Below are 21,404 nucleotides of genomic sequence, written 5' to 3'. Positions count from 1 at the left end.
AAGTTACCTGAGTGCTAGTCACCCGATGTCCCATCGAGTCAGACTGGACCTGGAAAGGTGTCACTGTCCACCTTCATAAAGCTCCAATTATGAACTGACCTCTGTGGAGCCAGGCAACTCAGACTCGCAGAAAGAGTTTAATATTTAACTCTGAGGAAGCAAAGGACAGCTAGAGTAAGATACGGAGTCCCCGGAGTCAAAGAGAGAGCCACAAAGACAGAATAACCTGCCAAGGAAAAAGAGAGTTGTCAAGTTCTGGAAACTAAAGAAAGGAGACACCTGAGCCAAGTTCTTTACAAACCTTCCTTTATTTTGCTCAGTACGTTCATCAGACATACACGGCAAGCAGTAGCCTGTGCTTCCGCTCTGACCACAGAAAGCTTATGCAAACAGAAGCACAAGGATGTGTGTTGCTCATGTAATTCTAGTGAAGAATGATGTCTCAGTTCAGGTGTGTTTACGGGGCAGTGGGGGGAAACCACCTCTATCATCAAGATGAACTCTCCAATACCCCTGGAGAGCTTTGCTATCTGATACAATGACCTACAATAGTGCAAACTTGTCGATTGTTTTTATTGCTTTCCTACCAGGCTGTAAAACTGCTGGGAATCTGATAGGGTAAGAAATAGATATTGTTGTTTGTGAAACTATTCTATAGGAAATTTTAAACTTTAAAGATTATGTTTGGTGAGTCATTTCCACATATGTTTTAATTTCAATAGCTAGGTATCTGAGTAAGATAAGGATCGAAAAGCAAATTTATTTTGGCTTCCTCCCAATTTACAATCCAAAATTCAGAGCTATGTTTTCTATTAACCTGTGAATCTCTTTATTCCTCAGTAACTGAGAAAAAATAGTCAAAGTGACAGAATGAGATACACATTGAAGTAAAAATAGCCTCTTCAACAAATGATGCTAGGAAAACTGGAAATCCATATGTAGCAGAATTAAATTGAATCCCTGTCTCTCACCCGCACAAAACTCAAAGTGGATCGAGGACCCAGGAATTAGACCAGCGCTCTGGGCCTATGAGGAGGAAAATATAGGCCCAACTCTATTACATCAGCTTAGGAACTGACTTCCTCAACGAAACTCATAAAGCGCAAGAAGTAAAATCTAGAATCAATAAGTGGAATAGTATCAAACTTAAAAGCTTCTTCACAGCAAAAGAAACAATCAAAAACATGAAGAAAGAGCCTGCAGAATGGGAGCAAATCTTTGCCACCTGCACCTCAGATGGAACATTAATCCCCAGGATATATAAAAAACTTAACACCAAAAAATTAAAAAATATTAAAAAACCCCACAGATAACCCAATCAATAAATGGGCAAAGGAACTGAACAGGCACTTCATAGAAGAAGAAATATGACTGGTCAACAAATATATGAAAAAAATATTCAACATCTCTAGCAATTAGAGAAATGCAAATTAAAACTATACTGAGGTTCCATCTCACTCCAGTCAGAATGGCAATTATAAAGAATACAAGTAATTATAAATGTTGGCAAGGATGTGCGGGGAAAGGTGTACTCATACATTGCTTGTGGGACTGCAAATTGGTAAAACCACTCTGGAAAGCAGTATGGAGAATCCTCAGAAAACTTGGAACAAAACCATCATTTGACCCAGTTATCCCACTCCTTGGCATATACCTAAAGGACTTAAAGTCAGTGTGCCACAGTGACGCAGCCATGTCAATGTGTATGGCTGCTCAATTCACAACAGTCAAGCTATGGAGTTGGTAAATGAAACTATGGCATTTGGCAGTAAATGGATGGAACTGGAGACTATTATGCTACATGAAATAAGCCAATCCCCAAAAAACCAAAGACCAAATGTTCTCTGATCTGCAGATGCTAACACACAATGTGTGTGTGTGTGTGGGGGGGGAATAGAAATTCATTGGATTAGACAAAGGGGAAGGAAGGGAAAGGACAGTGGATGGGAATAGAAAGGCAGTAGAATGAATTGGACATAACTTTCCTATGTTCATATATGAACACACCATCAGTGAAACTCCACATGATAGACAACCACAAGAATGGGATCCTAATTAGAATAAGTTATATTCCATGTATATATAATGTCAAAATACTCTCTACTATCATGTATATATTTAAAAAGTACAAATTAAAAAATGTAAAAAAAAAAGTGACAGAAGGGGCCTTTTTAAGGCACTCAATTGAATGTAGAGTAACAGATTATTTGTTGGAGGTTCCCAAATATATTATACAAAGTCTCAATAATCCTTGCCTCAATTGATTCATGGAGTTGTAGGATACAAAGGTTGAAGACATCCTGCATATGATGAAGGCATACATGTAGTAAATTAGGATGGCAAACTTAGGTAAGTCTGTGCTTTAGTTTACGAGCTCTGCAGCACCTTAGAAACCTCAGTATCATTGACCACACATACACTCATTTGACAAACATCAAGAAGTCTCAAAACATGAAGAGTTAGAGAAGATATTAATATATACCACTTTTGTATTTTGAGTCAGTTTGGAAGCTCATTAGTATAACTCTATAAAGTTGGACGTTCATATTTCCTACAACTCAACAATTATTTTCCTAAGTGGACATCTAAGAGAAACTCCTCTATTGTTTGGACTTGGCATGAGAATGTTCAAAGCAACCCCACTTATGACATAGCAATGAGAATGGCTCAAATGCCCATCGACAGGAAACTAAAGAATTTGCGGCATGAACTTTATTGAGTTGTGAAAAAGGAATGAATTACTATACACAAAAACCTGGAGAATAAAATACAAATTGCAGATTACATAAAACTCGATGCTCTTTTAGTAAATTTATTTTTTTAAAAAAACTAAACAATTAATAAGAACCAAAAAAGCAAGAAGAATGGTAAACTTCATGTTCATCATTGTGTTTTCCTTGATTAAGAGAAAGCCAGAGACAGGAGTGGGAAGAAAAATACAATTAAAGTATTATCAGTATTCTGGTTCTTGAGTTGGATGGTGGTCTCTAGCATTAAACCAGATGTTTAGCTGGGTGCAGTGGCGCACACCTGTAATCCTGTCGACTTGGAAGGTTAAGGCAGAAAGATCACGAGTTCAAAGCCAGCCTCAACAACTCAGTGAGGCCCTAAACTCAGTGGTGCCCTGTCTCTAAATAAAACATAAAAATGGCTGGAGATGCGGCTCAGTGGTTAAGTGCCCCTGGGTTCCATTCTTGGTACCCAAAACAAAACAAAACAAAAAACCCAGCTGTTTTAACACCTTGCTTTCTTATTCCCCCATCTACAGAGAGAATAATTTTAAGAGACAAGCCCAAAGGTGACTCTTGAAGGATGAGCTGCATGTCTGCTCACTTTGTATTCCCAGTGCCTACGTGCAGTGTCTAAAACCCAAGTCCTCAGTAAGGTTTCCTGAATGAATCAATAAGTGAATAAGCAATAGAAAATTAAATGTCCTTTTGGTTAACTCTGAGTACAGTGTGAATAACCACTAACCCCCATAACTTTACATCCCCCCCAACACAGAACTATTTAACTTATTTCCTAATCCATTGTAATCAGTTTTTAAAAATGACAAGTACATGGTATTTTTCCATATAGAACATCCTATAATACCCATCATATAGAGTATCTATATAGGAGAAAATTATTCTGAATCAAATATAGTACAGAAAAAAAAAACTTTTTAGTGCATATTTTTTTTCCCAGGCAAAAGACCTCCAGAAAACATCCATCAAGAAGTAGGTTTAAAAATGGCACTTTTGGCTACCTTAGAGAATTAGATATGAGTCCCATGTGTTTTCTCTGATAAGTAAGTAGTAGATCAGCTTATAATGCAACCCTTTCTTTGAACAAAAATTGGCTAATTTGTTTTAAATGACAGGAAAAGCTGAAACCCTAAAGTCATTGTTTTAAAAATGTTCCATTTATTTCATGCAATATGCCTCTGTTTTTATATAATAATTCTAAGTATTATGCTACCATTTTAATAAAGGGCAAATAAATCTCAACCCAATTTTAAAGATATATATTAAGTACATTTATTAATTCATTTAACAATACCATATGCTATCTTTGACAATGAACTTCATTTTGGTACATAGCGCATTTGTGTTTTGGTATTGAAATGAAGAAAGATACATTGCACCTGAAAATCTGCCTTAAGTGATTAAAACCATGGTCAATGACAGTGACAGATTTCAACCAATTAGCAAAGCCAAAATGTTCTAGAGTTATTCTGTTCATTTATAATAAAAAAATTAAACAGGATTAATACTCAACAGGAGAGAATAGTTAATCTCAACAATTTAAAACAGGTCTCTCTTTAAGACAGCAGATTATTTTCACAATACATTTGAAAGGAAACAGTATTTAAAAATGTGAGATTCCAATGTGAACAAACTTTCAGCAGTAACGTTTTAAATATGAATTACCTGTCCCTGTGGTATAGCCACCTTTTATAAGATGGTGTGAAGTCGATCACACTAATCCACACACATAATGATTATCATCTCCAAGTTATTCCCCATTTATCAACTTAACGTCTTATTAATTTATACAATTATTTAACAAAGATTACAAATAAAACCTCAAGACTCAAGCCAAAAGGTAGCTGCATTTCTCTCTATAACAAAACATGGCTTTCAAATTTGCACACATTGCATTAATGAAGAAACAAAAACTATATTCCTTTCCATCACCAAAAGATAAACTCATCACATACACAAACACCTAAAAAATCAAAAGTGTTTTCAGGGAGCAAAGAAAGATATCAGAGGCCCCCAGGTGTGAGTAAAACCTCACACAATACCCGTGCCCTATGTGGGTAAGGCACAGTCCAGACACACACACACACACACACACACACGCGTGCACACACACACACACACACACGAAATAAAAGCTCCTAGAAACACTGCTCTTATTCATTTAAGATATTTTTTGTGCTACATTTAGAAATGGATTTTTAAATTTTAAAGCAGAAAACTGTGAAAATATCAGGTAGAATACTTATTGTTTTATGATATGATTTAACAATTCAAGACAGATCAATTAAAACTCTATTCCCTTGCCTTTACAGATCTCTTTCCTTTGCTGAATACCCACAAGCCAGAGGCCCATTCTGGCAACATTACCCTCGGCTACACAGCAGGACTGCAAAGGCCCTGGTTAGAAGGAGGAGCAGGGCCTCTGGCCTAAGCTCTCACCCAGCAAGCTTGGGTCTGAGCATGTCACGTGACCATTCGGTTTCCTTGGTCATCAAATGAAAAGACTGAGCCATGCCCCACATGGCCTCCCATAGCACTATCATTTTAGGATTTTCTGACTTGAAGTTTTCATTAGAAACAGCTTTGATTCAATATTACACTCTACCCAGGATGCTGACTAGTAATTTGCATCTGGGTAGAGAAAAGCTTTCTGTGGCTAGGTTACCTGTTGGGATTTATTAAACATATGGGCGGTGGGGGTCGGGGGTGTCCCACTCTTGGTGGATTAAAAGTGGCTGCAAATTCTTTGAAATTGACTCATAAAAAGGAGGCAACTCGTTTCCCACCCCTTGGTTCTGGACTAACTTTATGACTCCTTTTGGCTCATAAAATGGTGTGGAAGTGAAATTATGTAACTTCTAAGCAAGTAGAAGAAAGGTATTGCAGTATATTAATCTCAGCCTGGGCTAGTTCTGGGGAATAGTCAAATGCAGTGGAAATGTAGGCAATTTGGCCCACAGTCCCAGCCCACTATAAGACATATGCATAAGACCATCTGTGTTAGCTTTCCATCAGTATAACAAAATACCTGAGATAATCAACTTATAAAGAGAAAAGGTTTACTATAGCTCATTTTGGGAGGTTCCAGGCCATCAATTGGTCATTGCTTTGGGGTCTATGGTGAGGCAGGATACCACAGCAGGAGTAGATGGTGAAACAAAAGTGCTCAACTGACGGCTAGGAAGAAAAAGAGGAAGGACTAGGGCCTCACAGTCCCTCTCAAGGACATACTCCTATGACTTAAGGACCTTCTACAAGGTTCCACCTCTCAAAAGTTTCCACCATTGTCCCAATATTATCACTCTGGGGATCAAATCTTTAACACATGGGTCTTCAGAGGTTTTCAAGATTCAAACTGCAGCACCACCCAAGATCAAGCAGCCTCCACCAACTGCTCACTAACCACAAATGTGGGGCAGTGGTGGGCCACATCAGCTTAATTCCGCCCCAACCGACAACCTGTAGGGTCGGGAGCAAAAAAATTTAGGGGGAGGTTGTTGGGCAACAATAAACAGCTGGAATTCTCCTCTGTGTCAGAACTATGTTAGGTAAAGGGATATCCTCCTGGGTACCAAGACATCCTTATTCTGCAGATGCTCAGCCTCTAGGTTGGGAGACAGTCTGGAGGCAGAGCAATTTCAAAGGAATGTCATTGGTACTATAATGGGGTTGGGGTGGGACTTACTCAAGGTTTGTAGGAATTCAGAGAAGGGGCATGAATGCCAGAATTAGGAAACTGGCAAAGGCTTCTCAGAGGAGACAATATGTAAGGGGTGGGCTAATAAGAAGAAAGAGATTCCTGGGTAAAGAAGGAGATAGAACATTCTAGGAAAGAGAAACAGCAGGTGCAAACCCTGAAGAGAGTGAGATGCGGACGTGGGACACAGGGGCATTCACTGTGACTCATGTATGAGGACACTGGGGTGGGTGGAGGAGTGGCTAACATAAAGCTCTAGTGGCCTTCAGAGACCCTCTGGCATTTGGCCTTTAAACTGAGGGTGATGAGAACCAAAGAAGAAAACCTGTTCTCCCTGCCTGCCTGCCTGCCTCCACTCCCTGGCAGGAGGAGGCTGTACGGAGTACAGGTACTTCTCTGGTGCTCAGATTAGCTAATGGGAAGTTATATTTCCCAGGGTTCAAGATGGTGGGCCTTGGGATCTCAGTAAAATGTACAAGCAGCAGGTGAGAAGATGGCATTTTTTGAAAGGTGTTCTTTCTTCTCTTGTCAATTAATGAAGACCTGGAGAAACAAAGCATCTAAGACTCATCTTTAAAAGATGCTACAAGAAATGTTGTTAAAACCAGGTGGTAACCAACTACTATATATATATAAATAGCTAATAAAAAATGGGGAAAAAAACCAGGTAGTATGTTTTCCTACTGACTAGTTGTGTGGTTTGGGCATATGACTAACCTCTTTACAAGTGGGTTTCCTCATGTGCACAATGGGGATAACGCTGGCCTTGACCTCACAGCTCATTAAAGACAAACATGTAAAGTCTTAGCATGGCACCTGGCATGTGAGAGCTTCCAATATAAGGTCCCTAAATGGGGAAAGTTTGGAGGGGAGGGGTAACTCGGGCTTTAGCATGAAACTACCTGGTGTGTGAACTCAAGCTGTATGATGCAGTAGTTTTGGCAGCTGTTTGAGCTTAGAGAACATCTTCAGTCTTGCTCAGACTTAGTTTCCACATCTGAAAAATGTGGGTGGTGATATCTACCTCAAAAGACTGTGATGAGGAGTGAAGGAAATCATACATAGCAAATACCACAGCACAGAGCCCGACACGCAGTAGAAACGCACACACACGTGGAGGCAATCATCTTTCTCAAATATAGATTGACAATATTAATGCTAGACATTCAATATTACTTCAAAATCCTATCCTCTGACTACAGCTAGAAAAGTTGGATTACCAGGAAAAAAAAAAAAATATATATATATATATATATATATATATATATATATAAATAAAATCTTTAGCATGTTTTCCCATCCACTAGTACCAATGTATGGTGATAACCTATCCCCAAGAAATGACTGAGGTACAACACTCTTACTTTGTTAGAGCATATTAAGAAAGCAATCTTGTTGTTTATGGGAAATGATAAAAAGAATTTAGCATTCCCAGACTCCCTCATTTGGCACTTTGAGGAACTACCTCTACATACCAAGACCCAAGATGTACTCTTTCCTAAACCAAAAAAGGAATCGTGCATATGTACAACGAAGATGAAAAATCCCTACCCCAGATGGCAATTTCAGTGAAAATAATCCCCCTAATGAGCAACATGTCATGTCCTTGGAATATGTTGCCTTACAAGGCCAGTAACAATTTGGGCTTGAGAAAGCAATTCAGAGTTTCAAGTTTTATCACATAGAAGCTGAGTTCTAGAATATTTACCTTAAAAGTGGACACTTGCAAAGTAAACCCTTGCTGGAAGGCTTGATTTTGAGCTTCACGTGTCGTCTATGCACAAACTTCTTCTATTCACATTCAATATATTTAGGATTAATTCTAGAACATGGTTATAGCTGATTTATAGAACCAAATGATTTAGGCTCAGTAAGAAGAATAATCATCTCAGTAAAAGATCATTATTTCCCTATTTACCTGCTCACAGCATGACAAGGTTTCTTTCTTTTTTTTTTTAAATCTAATGTCCTAATTAAGTTAAAAGTTGATATGAAGGCAGTAATTAAGAAATTTGTCATTTTATAATGGCTTTTAATTACTTCAATGCTTTAGAACCTTTTTGGAAATGCTGGTTAACAGGTCATATTCCTATGGATGTCACTTTCATTTGAAGCTTGGTGAAATCTAGACCCTCGATTAAACAATTCCCTGCTAATTTGGGTGAAAGTTTTTGTTTGTTTGTTGCTTTTGTTTTTTGAGATGGGATCATGCCTTGTGACCTTGGAATCCCTGGGCTCAAGCCATCTTCCTGCCTCAGCCTCCTATGTAGCTGGGACTACAAGTACATGCTACTGTGCCCAGCTTAAAAGTACAATTTAAAGTCTGTAACAACTAATGACTCCTAAAAGGGGAATTTTAGCATGTTGCTATTCTGGGTAGAAAAACATTTTAACAACTTTCTGCAAACTAAGATTTAAAAAAACGATGAATGAGAACTACACCTAGAAATCTAATAAGGCAATTCCATCATGTAGGAAAACTCTAGTTCCCAAATGTTTTCCACATTGACTTTTAAAAAGATGTGTTACCCGGTTCTTCCACATTCAAACAGTGTATGAAACTCAATTTTAGGATGTGTATGCACAAAGAAAAATTTCCTATGTCCAAAGCCATCCATTCACATGAAGTGTTGTCATTGTGTTATTGTGTCACTCTGGTCACCCATGGGCCACCGGAGGCCTGAAGGGACAGCTGCTCAGCACTCTAACTCCTCCATGACTTCCATGACAATTGTCCGTGGGCCTGTCAGAATCAGATTGCTCACGGTCCGGTAGTCTACGTGCAGCACATTGAGCCCATTGACAGAGACGACGAACTGACAGACCTAAAGGAACAATGAAAAGAAAGAACATCAATTATAGCTGCAAGGTTTTTACAGACCTTTCATGAAGATAGTGTGCAGCCATAACAGGTAAGTCATTCTTAAAATATCCATGCAAACCCACTGACAACTCCAATTCAACAATCTCCAAAAAGGCACATTTTTCCTGGCATTGTGATGGGAAAAAAACATGTATTTTATGTATTTATTTTCAGTACTGGGGACTGAACCCAGGGGTGCTCTACTGCTGAGCTACAATACTAGGCCCACCCCCTTTTAAATTGGGACAGGGTCTAAGTTGCCCTGGCAAACAATTTACAGTCTTCTGAATGCTTCATCCTCCTGAGTTCCTGGAATTACAGGTGTGCATCAATAATGTGCCTGGTGAAGAAGCATTTATTTTAGGGTTTCACAAAATTGGGCTTAAATCCTAACTCAGAACCTTAAGCTAGGTTATTTAAATTTCTGAGCTTTATTTCCTTCAATTCTAAAATAGGGATGTTACCTACCTTATAAGGTTATTGCAAGAATTAAAGAAGGTGAAATACACAAAGCTTCGTTACAGTGCTCCAAACCTGTGGAGATGCAATGTCTCCTTATAGTCACTGTGGTTTTTTTTTTATGGCTGTAATTATTCATATGGACTCAGTAGACAAGAAGACCCTATGGTCCAGTGTTCCCTGAACAGTTCTCTTTTTTATAAATATTGCTTCTACATGATTATTAATAGTGCTTCCTAGTGCTTCCTTCCATTTGTCAAGGGGTCTAGTCATTTTTTCCAGTATTGTGTATGGAACCCAGGGGCACTTTACCAAGAAAGCCACTTTCCCAATCCCCACCCCACTCCTACTTTTTTTTTTAAGACAAAGTGTCCCTAAGTAGTTAAGGCTGGCCTCAAACTTGCAATCCTCCTGCCGTAGCCTCTGGAGTCACTGGGATTACAGGCATGTGCCATCACACCTGGCTGAAGTGTACCAGTTGTAATGATAAATTCTACACATCTCCCTACTTCCTATCCCCAGAAAAGTGGATGAGGCTAACAAAGGCTAACTTTTACAGTGAGTGGTAACCTATGGCAGGAGAGGGAACCACAAAACAATGACAAGCACCATTCATTTATGTGCGCCCACTCTGTATATATCAGTTAAGTTTGGTAAGTCTGTGCTTATTTGTTATAGCAGCAGTACTTATACATATTCAGTGCTGAATGAACTGAATAACTAAATGCATAAATAAAACAGCACAATTAGGATTGAGTTTGAAGGTCTTCTTGCTCCATATAAATCTCTCCTCTCACTGGGAAAATAAGAAAATAGGAAGAAGGAAAAGACAGCAAGCAGGAGAAGGGATAGAAACAGGGAGAAGGAAAGGAAGGATGGAAGATGGCTGAGATGGACTAATTGAGTGATGAGTCCCATATCTGTGGTTCTCATCATCCCACTCCTGTTAGTACAAGGCCTGAGTAACTAATGTGTGTTCCTGCTCCTAACTAGTTATTAATTAATTTAGTGTTGAAGAATTCAGCCAAACAATGTGGAAAATACAAAAACATTCTGAAACTACCATTTCCCTTTAGGTGTTTTCTGAGTGGGTGTTGTAGTCAGTTTTTTCATGGCTGTGACCAAAGATCTGACAAGAAAATTAGAGGAGGGAAAGTTTATTTGGGGCTCATGGTTTCAGAAGTCTCTGTCCACAGGTGGCTGACTCCATTCCTCAGGGCCCAAGATAAGGCAGGACATCATGGTGGAAGAGACGTGGAGGAAAGAGGCTCAGTCATGGTCACCAGGAAGTCGAGAGCTCTGCTCCACATCACAAAATATATACCCCAAAGGCATGCCCAATGACCCACCTCCTCCAGACACACCCCACCAACCCTAGTCACCTCTTAGTTAATACCTATTGTGGGACTGACCCACCAATTAGGTTAAAGCTCATAATCCAATCATTTCACCTCTAAACCTTCTTGTGTTGTCTCACCCATGAGCTTTGAGGGGGAGCGGGGTGACAGGACACCTCACATCTAAACAATAACAGTGGATAATTTAAATTTAAATTTAAACATTATATTAAGTCCCAAACAATCTATACCTACTACTTAGGTACACCAAGTTTGAAAGTATTAAAAGGTCAGTTCTGCCTCTGCAGAAAAGATGTGGGATTTAGAATCCAACAATAGATTGACATCCTTGGCCCCTTTGATGGATGACATTAATCAAATCACTTCTGTTCTTCTATGTCTCATGATATGTTTTAGTCATTTTTTCATTGCTGTGACTAAAAGGTCTTACCAGAACAATTTTAGGGAAGGAAAGTTTTATTTAGGGGCTCATGGTTTCAGAAGTCCAAATCCACAGACAGCAGACTCCATTCCTAGGGGCTCAAGGTAAAGGCAGTTATCATGGTGGAAGATTGTGGCAGACGAAACCAGCTCACTTGATGATCAGAAAGCAGAGAGAGAGAGGACTCCACCTGCTAGATACAAAATATATCTCCCATAACCACACCTGCAGTGAAACATTTCCTCCAACCATACACCACCTGCCTCAAGCCAACACCCAGTTAATCCCATCAGGGACTAATTCCTCCTCAATCATTTCTCCTCCAGATCTTCTAGCATTGCTTCACACATGAGTTTTTTGGGACACTTCACATCCAAACAATAATATGATATGTCTTATTTTTAAAAGAGTTAGGTAAACATGCTTATCTTCACAGGTTCAGATTAGAGAATGCACTTAAAACCTCTTCCTTAACACCAAGCAATACAGTAGTGCTGGGTTCTATTCATTTTTTTTCCTTAAAAACACTCCCTTCAAGGTCACATACAAAACAGAATAGAAAGTGGAAGGTCATAAGCAGACTGTTTATTTACTCAGTGAACAGTTGCTATTTCTTCTTGGATTTTCTACTCCCCAATTTACATCACTAAGGTGTTTCACCTGCCCAACACCACCCCATGATCACCAGTTTTCCTGTTCCTTTTCATTAGTCTTTCCTCTTGGATTCAGGACATGTCTTATATAAAATCAGCAATTGTCAATCATGGTCATGGTCAGAGTCATATTGGAGGTCATGCAGCAGGTCGTAATTCCTCCCCAAGTGGGTCACAGTAATGCACAGGACAATTTAGCTCTAATTTCACATAGGCATTAGCCTGGGATTTGTTTTTGTTTTTGTTTTTTTGGGTTTTTTCCTTCTGCAGAGCAGACTCTCCAGCCAAAGAATGGGAGGAATTTCATCCCCTCCATTACCAGAGAGTTGGTCTTTAGAGCTTGATTCTTCTTCCCTCTTTGTATTGCCAAATAATCCAATCACTTTGAAGGCAAGAGTTTCCAGGAAGTCCAGCTCCAGCTCACCCTTCACAGGTTCCCCAAGATTAAATGTGTCTCTGCATGACATAGGGTCACATTCAGAATGAGTCATCACCACACTGGGTTTTGTCTATAGTTTGTTTTAATTGACCAACAACAACAAAAAAAAATAGAAATTCTTCATATAAAATCCAGATTGGGGCCTCTCTTGGACAAGGAGAAGACCTGATCACACCATGCCTGGATGGCCACTGGACAGGGGCTGAGTAAGGGCAGCCCCTTCTCAATGGGGCATACGCCACCCTCTCGTTTGCCACCGTAATTTCTACTTCCTAACTTATGCTTAGCTGATGGGCGTTTGAGTTTGAAATCCCCTATCTGGAACCAGCAAAGAAAAGAAGCCAAAGAGACAGCGGCTTGAAGCTTCAAGAACTGAAGGAGAAATGAAATGTGGAGTATCCATGCAATGGGATGTTATCCAGCCATAAAATGGAACAAACCACACGCTGTAACACGGATGAGCTTAGAAAACATACGAAGTGAAAGAAGCCAGTCACAACAGCCCAGAGAGAGAGGACTCCACTTGCCAGATACAAAATATATTCCCCATAGTCATGCCTCCAGTGACTACTTCAGAGGAGCCATCTGTAGGAAATGTTTAGAATGGCTGAGTCCTATGGGTTGCAGAGGGCTGGAGAACAGGGGTAGGACATGGGGGTGATTGCTAATGGGTAAGGGATTTCTTTTTATTTATAATTTTATTTATGATCTGGACATCATAAATCTTGGTGAGTGGTGGCTTGAATTAAATTTAATTTTAGGCAAAGGGAGAGGATCATTTCTTGGTTTTGGTTTGTATGCATGTGCACACATAGGCACATTTCTCAAATACCAAAGTGTGACTTATTTGCTTTCTCATAAAATAAGGCAATAAGACTGGGCAATTAGACATTCTCACTCCCTTGCAAAGTAGCAGGGGCAATAGGGGGTTAGAACAAATGCCCTGTGAAAAGCTCATACCCCACAATCCTCTTTACCTGTGCCAACACCTGGGTACACCTCTGGGAGTATAACAATCAAGGGGAGACCTCTGCCGCCAAGGGGACAAGGCTAAGACATCTTGAACCAAAGTGAGTGTGAAGAACTTAAAAAAAAAAAAAAAGATTTAACCACCAGAGTCCTTGCTTTCATGAAGCTCACAATTTAGTTGGAGAAGCAGAATATCACAGGTAGGGTCCTTTCAAAATTGAGGGCAACTTTTCAGTAAAGTCTGTCCATTGACTGGAAACCTGTCTTTGGGGATGGGAATATAGCTCTGTGGTAGAATAAGTGCCTAGTATACATGAGGCCCTGGGTTCAATCCCCCCAGCAATACACACACACACACACACACACACACGAGACGGGAGAATAAAACATATTCTTTTCCAAGCACCAATCCAGGTACTTTAAATACTTAATAAAAAATCTTCCTGGCCGGGCGCATTGGTACACACCTGTAATCTCAGTGGCTTGGAAGCTGAAGCAGGAAGATCACAGGAAGCTCAAAGCCAGTCTCAGCAACTTAGCAAAGCCCTAAGCAACTTGGCAAGACTGTCTCAAAATAAAAAGGGCTGGGGATGTGGATCAGTGGTTGAATGCTCCTTGATTCAATTCCCAGTACCAAACAAACAAACCAAAAAAAAAAAAAAAAAAGAAAAAGAAAGAAAGAAATTTCCTAACAACCATGTAGTGACATATGTTAGGTTCTGGCCAGACACTCAGCTGTCATCCTAAAATCAGCTTGATATCTTTTTCAGAAATCACCTTCCCTCTGTCTCTGCTGTGGGCAATATGGATAGGAATGTCAACCAAGGTACCCTGTCACCTCCCTCATTCATGGGGTCACCTAACTCAAGCTTGGCCATTCACACTCACTCTCCCCGAAGCACTGAATCTGGATGTAACACTAAAGACAAACTTCATTTGCATTGGTTCTTAGGTCTCCAGGTCATCTCTATTCCTGTCCCTTGCTTATCAATTGTGGTTCTCTAGATTTGCCTTTGATTGTTTTATGTACTTGATATCCTTCTAATCAGTTCTTTTTTTTTTCTTATCATAGCTGGTATCTCTCATTGGCAACCCATAATTCCCAATACAATCCTTGTGAGCAAACTGAATGTCAGGGAGGTCAAGTTACTTGCTCAAGGTCACACAGCTAAGTGCCACATCTGGAATTTAATTTCCATATGAATCCACAGCATTACACAGATACAAATTTATGAAGTACAGTATGTACACGTGAATTCTGAGGAATGCAGAGAAGAGTGGAAGATAGGTATTTTTTTCTCTTTAACTGTTAAATAGTTGTAGATCCACTCAAATCTCTTATAGTTTTGATGTTTAGGATCTTTCAACTTTTTAAGAAGGTTTTTATTCAGTTAAGACTGGGTTGCCATGTGTGTCATTTGTCATTCTCAACAATATGTAGAGTTAGACACTTATTTCACAATTTTCCTTAAAGGAAGAAAAAAAGGCTTCAAAACCTTTATCATGCTTATATTCAAGGTAGTATTTTTAGAATTAGATTTTAGAAAGACGTCATCTCTCCCCAAGTGTTCTCAACACTGTGGTTCCTGCAGTTCCAATGTCCTGTTACTAAAAATGTACAAAATGATCTAGAACTGCAGTCTTACAGTGTAAGGTATTCAGTCATAATGGACCTCCAATTAGCATCCATGGTACACTATATTTTGCAAATTAACATGCATTATGAGTAACCACAGGAAGTACACAGCTTGGGGGGAAATGACTTCTCTGTATTAAAAAGCAAACAGACCCAAATACAGAGAACAGGTGCCTCTGAATTGGCCCACCTGGGGAACATATTACCCCCTACCTGGGCTGGAGGGCTTAGATGAGAATTCAAGCGTGTTCAGAACACTTTTCCTTATAATCATCTTTATCATGTCTATTTTCAAAGATTGGGCTGCAGTTCTTTCATTTCCCCAATTCTTAGAAAAGCGATCAATCATGAGTTTGTGCAGCGGCTCTGTAACTCATCTCCCAGGAGTGTGTGTGCTGCAGAGGATTGAGTCCAGGGCCTCACGGGCATGCTGGGCAAGTGTTCTACCACTGAAGTTATATCTCCAGCCATTTTTATTTTTTATTTTGAGACAGAATTTCACTAAATTGCTCAGGATGGCTTCAAATGTGGGGTCCTCCTGCCTCAGCTTTCAGAATAGCTGGGATTACAGGTGTTTGCTACCATACCTGGCAAAGTTTAGGATCCAGTCTTTCCCATCTGCTAACTTTTAAATGAAGCGACATGAAACATGTTATCATCAATGAAAAGAAGAACAACACCTTCGTCTGTCACAGTAAGCCTAGGAAAGAAATGTCTCTGAGCAAGCAGGCAGTGGAGAAAAGTCTAAGGAATTGAGTGGGCCTTGTAAGAGTTAACAAGAAGAAGGCAGGACTAAGCGCATTTCAGGGTGTGATCAGGTTGGAACAAATACCTAGGCAGAACTCCAGCCTTCCTCCTGATAGGAAGCCAAATCAACTAAATAATCTTGCCTCTAATTCCTCTCCCTGCGCCAGTCCTGGCAGATGGATGATAACCCTCTGGACAGGCTGAGTTCCCAAGGGATTGTGCAACTGCACATTTGTTCTTACATGGCTGAAGTCCCACAATTACTCAACTTGATTCATCCAAAGTGGGAGCGAGGCTGGGGAGAAACACAGCACCTACAATTACAAGAAGGTCTTCTCCCTGCCCTGGGAATCTGCATCCATTCAGAATGGTGCACCCTGCCACTGCTTCGTTCTTATGAATGCACTTTGACTTGTCTTTGCCTCTTTTGTTTTTCTTTCTTTCTTTCTTTCTTTCTTTCTTTCTTTCTTTCTTTCTTTCTTTTGTGATCTTGAAATGATTGAAGGGTGAGCTGCTTCAGACTTTCTCTGAAGATTACAGAAAATGTTTAGAGAGATAGAGGCAGATAAAGTTTTGGAGACAAAATCAGAAGGAAGAGAGAGATAAAAAAGACAGAAACAGATGCAGAAAATAATCAGGAAGAGCTGGTTCCTAGTTAGTGGGTTGGGGAATCCTGTCCATCTAAATGATACAGAAAGCAGGAACCAGATGCCAGGCAGCAAACCTGAAATTCTCAATCAAGCAGAATGCTCTACTGTGCAATAGAGATCATCCTGATCAAGATCCCATTAAAAGTGGAACCCTGTTCTATCAGACCCTGCCAGCCATCCAGCCTATCTTCTCTTAAACACTTCTTAGGTCAGGAAATGCAGCAAATGATAAGGAAGGCTTTGGGGGGCTGGGGGCAGTTGCATGGTAGCTGTTCCTGCTATGTGTGCAATCAACATTATCTAAGTCACTTTTAATGCCAATTGCTGAAACAAAAAGCACACTCAGATATAAAATGCTAGCTTGTGAACTGCACTGCAAATACAAGTCACTTTGAGGAGTGTGGACTCTCAGATCTCACCCAAGACCTACCAAATCAGACTCTCCAGGGGTGTGCTCTAAGAATTCCCATTTTCATTGAGCATAACAGGTACCATTTTGAGAAACAGTGCTACAAAGCATCTAGTCAAAATGTTTCCAACATCATTAGTTTAAATGCTTATCCCACCTGTCTTATAACAGTATATTCTTTAACCATGAGTATTGACAACTTCAAACAAGAGAAAAAAAATCACATTTCAGTTTTTTGAGTCAAATTTTTTTGAGTCAAATTTTGCTACCTTTTAGGCTTCAAAGCTAATAATAATCTATAAAATGCTGAAGATTAGAGCCACAATCAGAGATAACATCTAAGTTTCCCAAAACACAACACAAAAAGTAAAACATGCTGTCATGTTAGTCCACACATACCTTTAATGACATTTATGAGCTATATCTCAACTGTTGATGTCACAAATTAATACTATGGTCAGGCCTACTGAGAATAAAGTTGCAACTTTTGAAGGCCAAAACATCAAAAAGAAAAGAAGGCTGGGGTAAACCACAGCAAATAGAGTCATGAGTAAATTAAGAAATATTTGAAAAATGTTGAAATTTAGTGTTCAGAAAGAAAAACAAGTTATATTTTGATTGTTCTTATTTCCTTATATTTTGCTTCAAATCATACATGTGGCTGTCATAATAGGATCCTGAATAATGTGAAAGCAATGGCAGACACATTTCCACAAAGCACTATCTCTCCTCTCCAATGCACACTTCTGAAAGCCCAGCCATTTGGTCCACACCTTAATCTGTCTGGGAGGCGAAAACAAGTACCATAAACAGGGTAGCTTACAAATAACAAATATTTGTCTCCCATTTCTGGAGGGCAGGAATTCTAAAATCACCACACCAACAAAGAGGTACTGGGGAGGGCCAATGGCTTCCTTGCAGATGATACCTTCCCATCCTCATATCAGGAGGGGTGACAGCACTCTTTCAGGACACTTTTAAAAGGGCATAATGGCATTCATGAATGCTCCACCTCCATGAGCTCATAACTTCCCAAAGGTCTCACCTCCTAATACCATCACCTTGGGGCCTAGGATTTCAATGTGTGAAATGTGAATTTGGGAGACACAAACATTCATACCACAGCAGTCCTTACCCCAGACCACTTCTTAGGTCACAACTTGCCAATCAGCATGGACAGTGCTATAATAGCTAAGAACACCTAACCTTCTTTCAAAGCTTTTTTTTTTTTTGAATACTGGAGATTGAATCTAGGAGTGCTTAACAACTGAGTCACACCCATAGCCCATTTTTTATATATTTTTTGAGACAGGATCTCACTAAATTCCGAGGCTGGCTTTGAATTTGTGATCCTCCTGCCTCAGCCTCCAGAGCCACCGGGATTACAGGCATGCACCACCATGCCCAGCCCTCTTCCAAAGTTCTTGATGTGTGTGATTTCATTTAAAATTCTCAGCATACCCTCCTGAGGCAGTTAATTATTTTTATTCCCATTTTACAATGGAAACTTAAGTTACTTCACTGGCCCAAGTTCAGGAAGCTACAAGTGGTGAAGCCAGGATTCTGACCTTGAACTTGTAGACTTACATCCTAGTTTACTATGCATCCTGCACTTAGCTAGCCACTCCCCTAAAACTGGCACTAACACCCTATGGATGAACACTCTACCCTGATATGGTGTCTAAGTGCCTCTTAGACATAATTAATTTCTCAAGAACACAACATTTGCTTTTTCCTTCTACTATCCCTGAATATGGAACACTGCTCATTTCATGGTCATCATTATTACCACCATCATCCTTATACAGAGAAGAAAATAAATAAGAACAGGTAGGGGACATTTTTATTCTCCTAAAAATAACTCTCATGCCTGTAATCCCAGCTGCTTGGGAGACTAAGGCAGGAGGATCACAAGTTCAAGGTCAGCCTCAGCAATTCAGCACGGCATTAAGTAACTTAGCAAAAAGACTCTGTCTCAAAACAAAAAATACAAAGGGCTGGGGATGTGGCTCGGTGTTTAAATGCCCTTGGGTTCAATCCCTAGTGAAAAAAAAAAAGAGAAAGAAATAAAGAAAGAGAAAATAAAAGAAAACAATAACTCAGGCAAACGTAAGTCAGATCCAGTAGGGTTATGTGCCATCTTATCTCCAAAGACTGTTCAGATAACCGTGTTTCCTCACAACCTGAAGGAGGAGGAGGAAGGTCCTTCTCACTGTTGGCAGCTCTTCTCCTCTGCTAGAATTAACCAGGATGCAACAATGAGGTGAATATTAATGATTCCTGGATAAAGAGTTTAAAGATTCTAGAGGAATAGAGGGGGATATAATCATCTTTGGTGGCAATGCTACATATAATTCAGCCAGCAAGTTCCCTAAACCACATCATTTGTCATAACAATCGATTATATTACCTAATCTCTGCCTTCACCCAGCATGAACAATTCCACTCACAATGCTTTTTTGCTGTTGTGGTGATTGCTGCTTCATAATAGAAACAAAAGAGCAAAAGATTAAATATATCAACTGTCTTGAGTAGGTGGGTGAGAAATTGGGTATAACATGATCTACACAGCATAGATGTCACCATGCTTGATAATAAACACCCTTTACGTGCCTCTAAAACTTGGTTTATCCACAGCAAAAATCAATTTCCTAAGAAGTTTATCCCTGGGGATATTCTCATTCTCTCCTTCCTCCCTCTCTTTCTGATGAGGGATTCTCCAAGGATCCTCAAGCACAGGGTAAAAGAAAAGTAGCGCAGAAGCCAGAGTCAGGAGATAAATTCTAATCTCAACTCTACACCCAATAAACTGATTTATGGAGCATGCTATTTCCCTTCTCTGGATATTAGTTCTTCATCTGATAAATTAGATAGAAAAAAAAAGAAAACTTTTTTAGAAAATTTAAAGTACATTTTAGCTCTAATGCTCTATGTGGAAAAGAAAATGGTGATTGAACAACATGTTTACTATTAACAGTGCCTTTGGTTTATTAAATACTTATGTGCCAAGAACTAGGCCAGGCATTTGTTTCTATTAAATTTGTAAAGGAAATGTTATTCTTAGATACGTAAACTGAAGTTTCAGAGCCATGCAAATGGAAGAACATGAGATCAGAGTTTCTTTCGTGCACTTAATGCATTTTAGGTTTATGAACAAACAAAGCAAAAAGACATATTACAAAGCTCTCTTCCCTTAAGACAGTGTAGCGTAGCTGTCGGCAGAAAGTGACAGGACTAAAAGTCTAGTAACTGATCCTCATACATGTGCATTGGACTTAAGACCAAAACAGCACTATAGAAAAGAGAAACATTTTATAGTGATCAAAGGTTTAAACCTTTATCAGGAAGATTAAAAAAAAATGAAAACACTTATGTACCTAAAAAAAGTCTCATAAACCACACAGCAAAATTCACAGAATTCAAGGGATAAATTGGCAATTACACAAAAACAGTTAAGACTGTTCTGTCCCATTTACAATAAAGGATAGAGCAATTACACAGAAGGTCACTCTAGACATATGTAATACATATGTATAGCCTATGATCAGCAATTCTGCTCCCATATTGTACACAATACCATACTAATTTATAAAGACTTCAAAAATAGATAACTAGTCCATGATTTAGAATTCCTTGGTAGTGGTTACATTAGCAATTCAGTTTGTAATAACTGTAGATGTACTTAAATACTTTGTACATTTTTACATAGTTCAATAACATTTTCATTTTAACCCCTACCTTGATAAGTTACTAGTTTTGTGACTGTGAGCAAGTTGAAAACTCTGAATTCTACTTTACTCATCTGTAAAATAAGGATCAAGTTTATTAATAGGATCAAATCTGATTAAGTATTAATCTCAGTGTTTAATACCAGTAAATATTAAATAAATGTTGGCTTTTCTCTTTTATTCCTCTTCTTACGCAATCCTTCTTCCACCATATAGCCCAGTGAAAGCAAACTGTTGAAGGCAAGGCTTCTTATTCAGGAAAGCCAGTCTGGATTCTAGTTTGGGAAATACATACTTGTCAAGTGATGGCCTCCCTCATTCAGATGAAGAATTTTATTTTTAAATATCTTTATTTATTTATTTTTATGTGGTACTGAGGATAGAACCCGGTGCCTCACACAGGTGAAGCAGGCACTCCACCACTGAGCTATAGCCCCAACCCCCAGATGAAGCATGTTTAAAAACTGAAAAGAGAATTTGCTCCAGTCTAAGAGAACCCTACAAATACAGAGAATCTAGAAGCCACAGTAATCCATTAGTATACTTTGAAAGTAAACAGAGGGGTCAGAGCAGAATCTGTGGAATCCGTGGTCCTGTCCCTAAGGTATTCACATTAACAAAGCTGTTT

General features: G+C 39.3%; 1 protein-coding gene across 1 annotated transcript in view; it reads right to left on the bottom strand.

Annotated features, from left to right (window-relative positions):
- Positions 1–8,501: 8,501 nt before the first annotated feature.
- Deptor (DEP domain containing MTOR interacting protein) overlaps positions 8,502–21,404 on the bottom strand; it is a 136,031-nt gene continuing 123,128 nt past the window's right edge. Inside the window, exon 9 of the mRNA XM_046464978.2 lies at positions 8,502–9,269. Coding sequence (XP_046320934.1) covers positions 9,141–9,269 — 129 coding nt within the window. The 3' untranslated portion in view covers positions 8,502–9,140. The remainder of the gene's footprint in view (positions 9,270–21,404) is intronic.

The sequence above is a fragment of the Marmota monax genome, unplaced genomic scaffold (assembly GCF_021218885.2).
Source record: "Marmota monax isolate L192 unplaced genomic scaffold, Marmota_monax_Labrador192_F-V1.1 WCK01_AAM20220418_F8-fsc00003, whole genome shotgun sequence".
Taxonomy (NCBI): domain Eukaryota; kingdom Metazoa; phylum Chordata; class Mammalia; order Rodentia; family Sciuridae; genus Marmota; species Marmota monax.
This window is presented reverse-complemented; position numbering and strand designations above follow the sequence as displayed.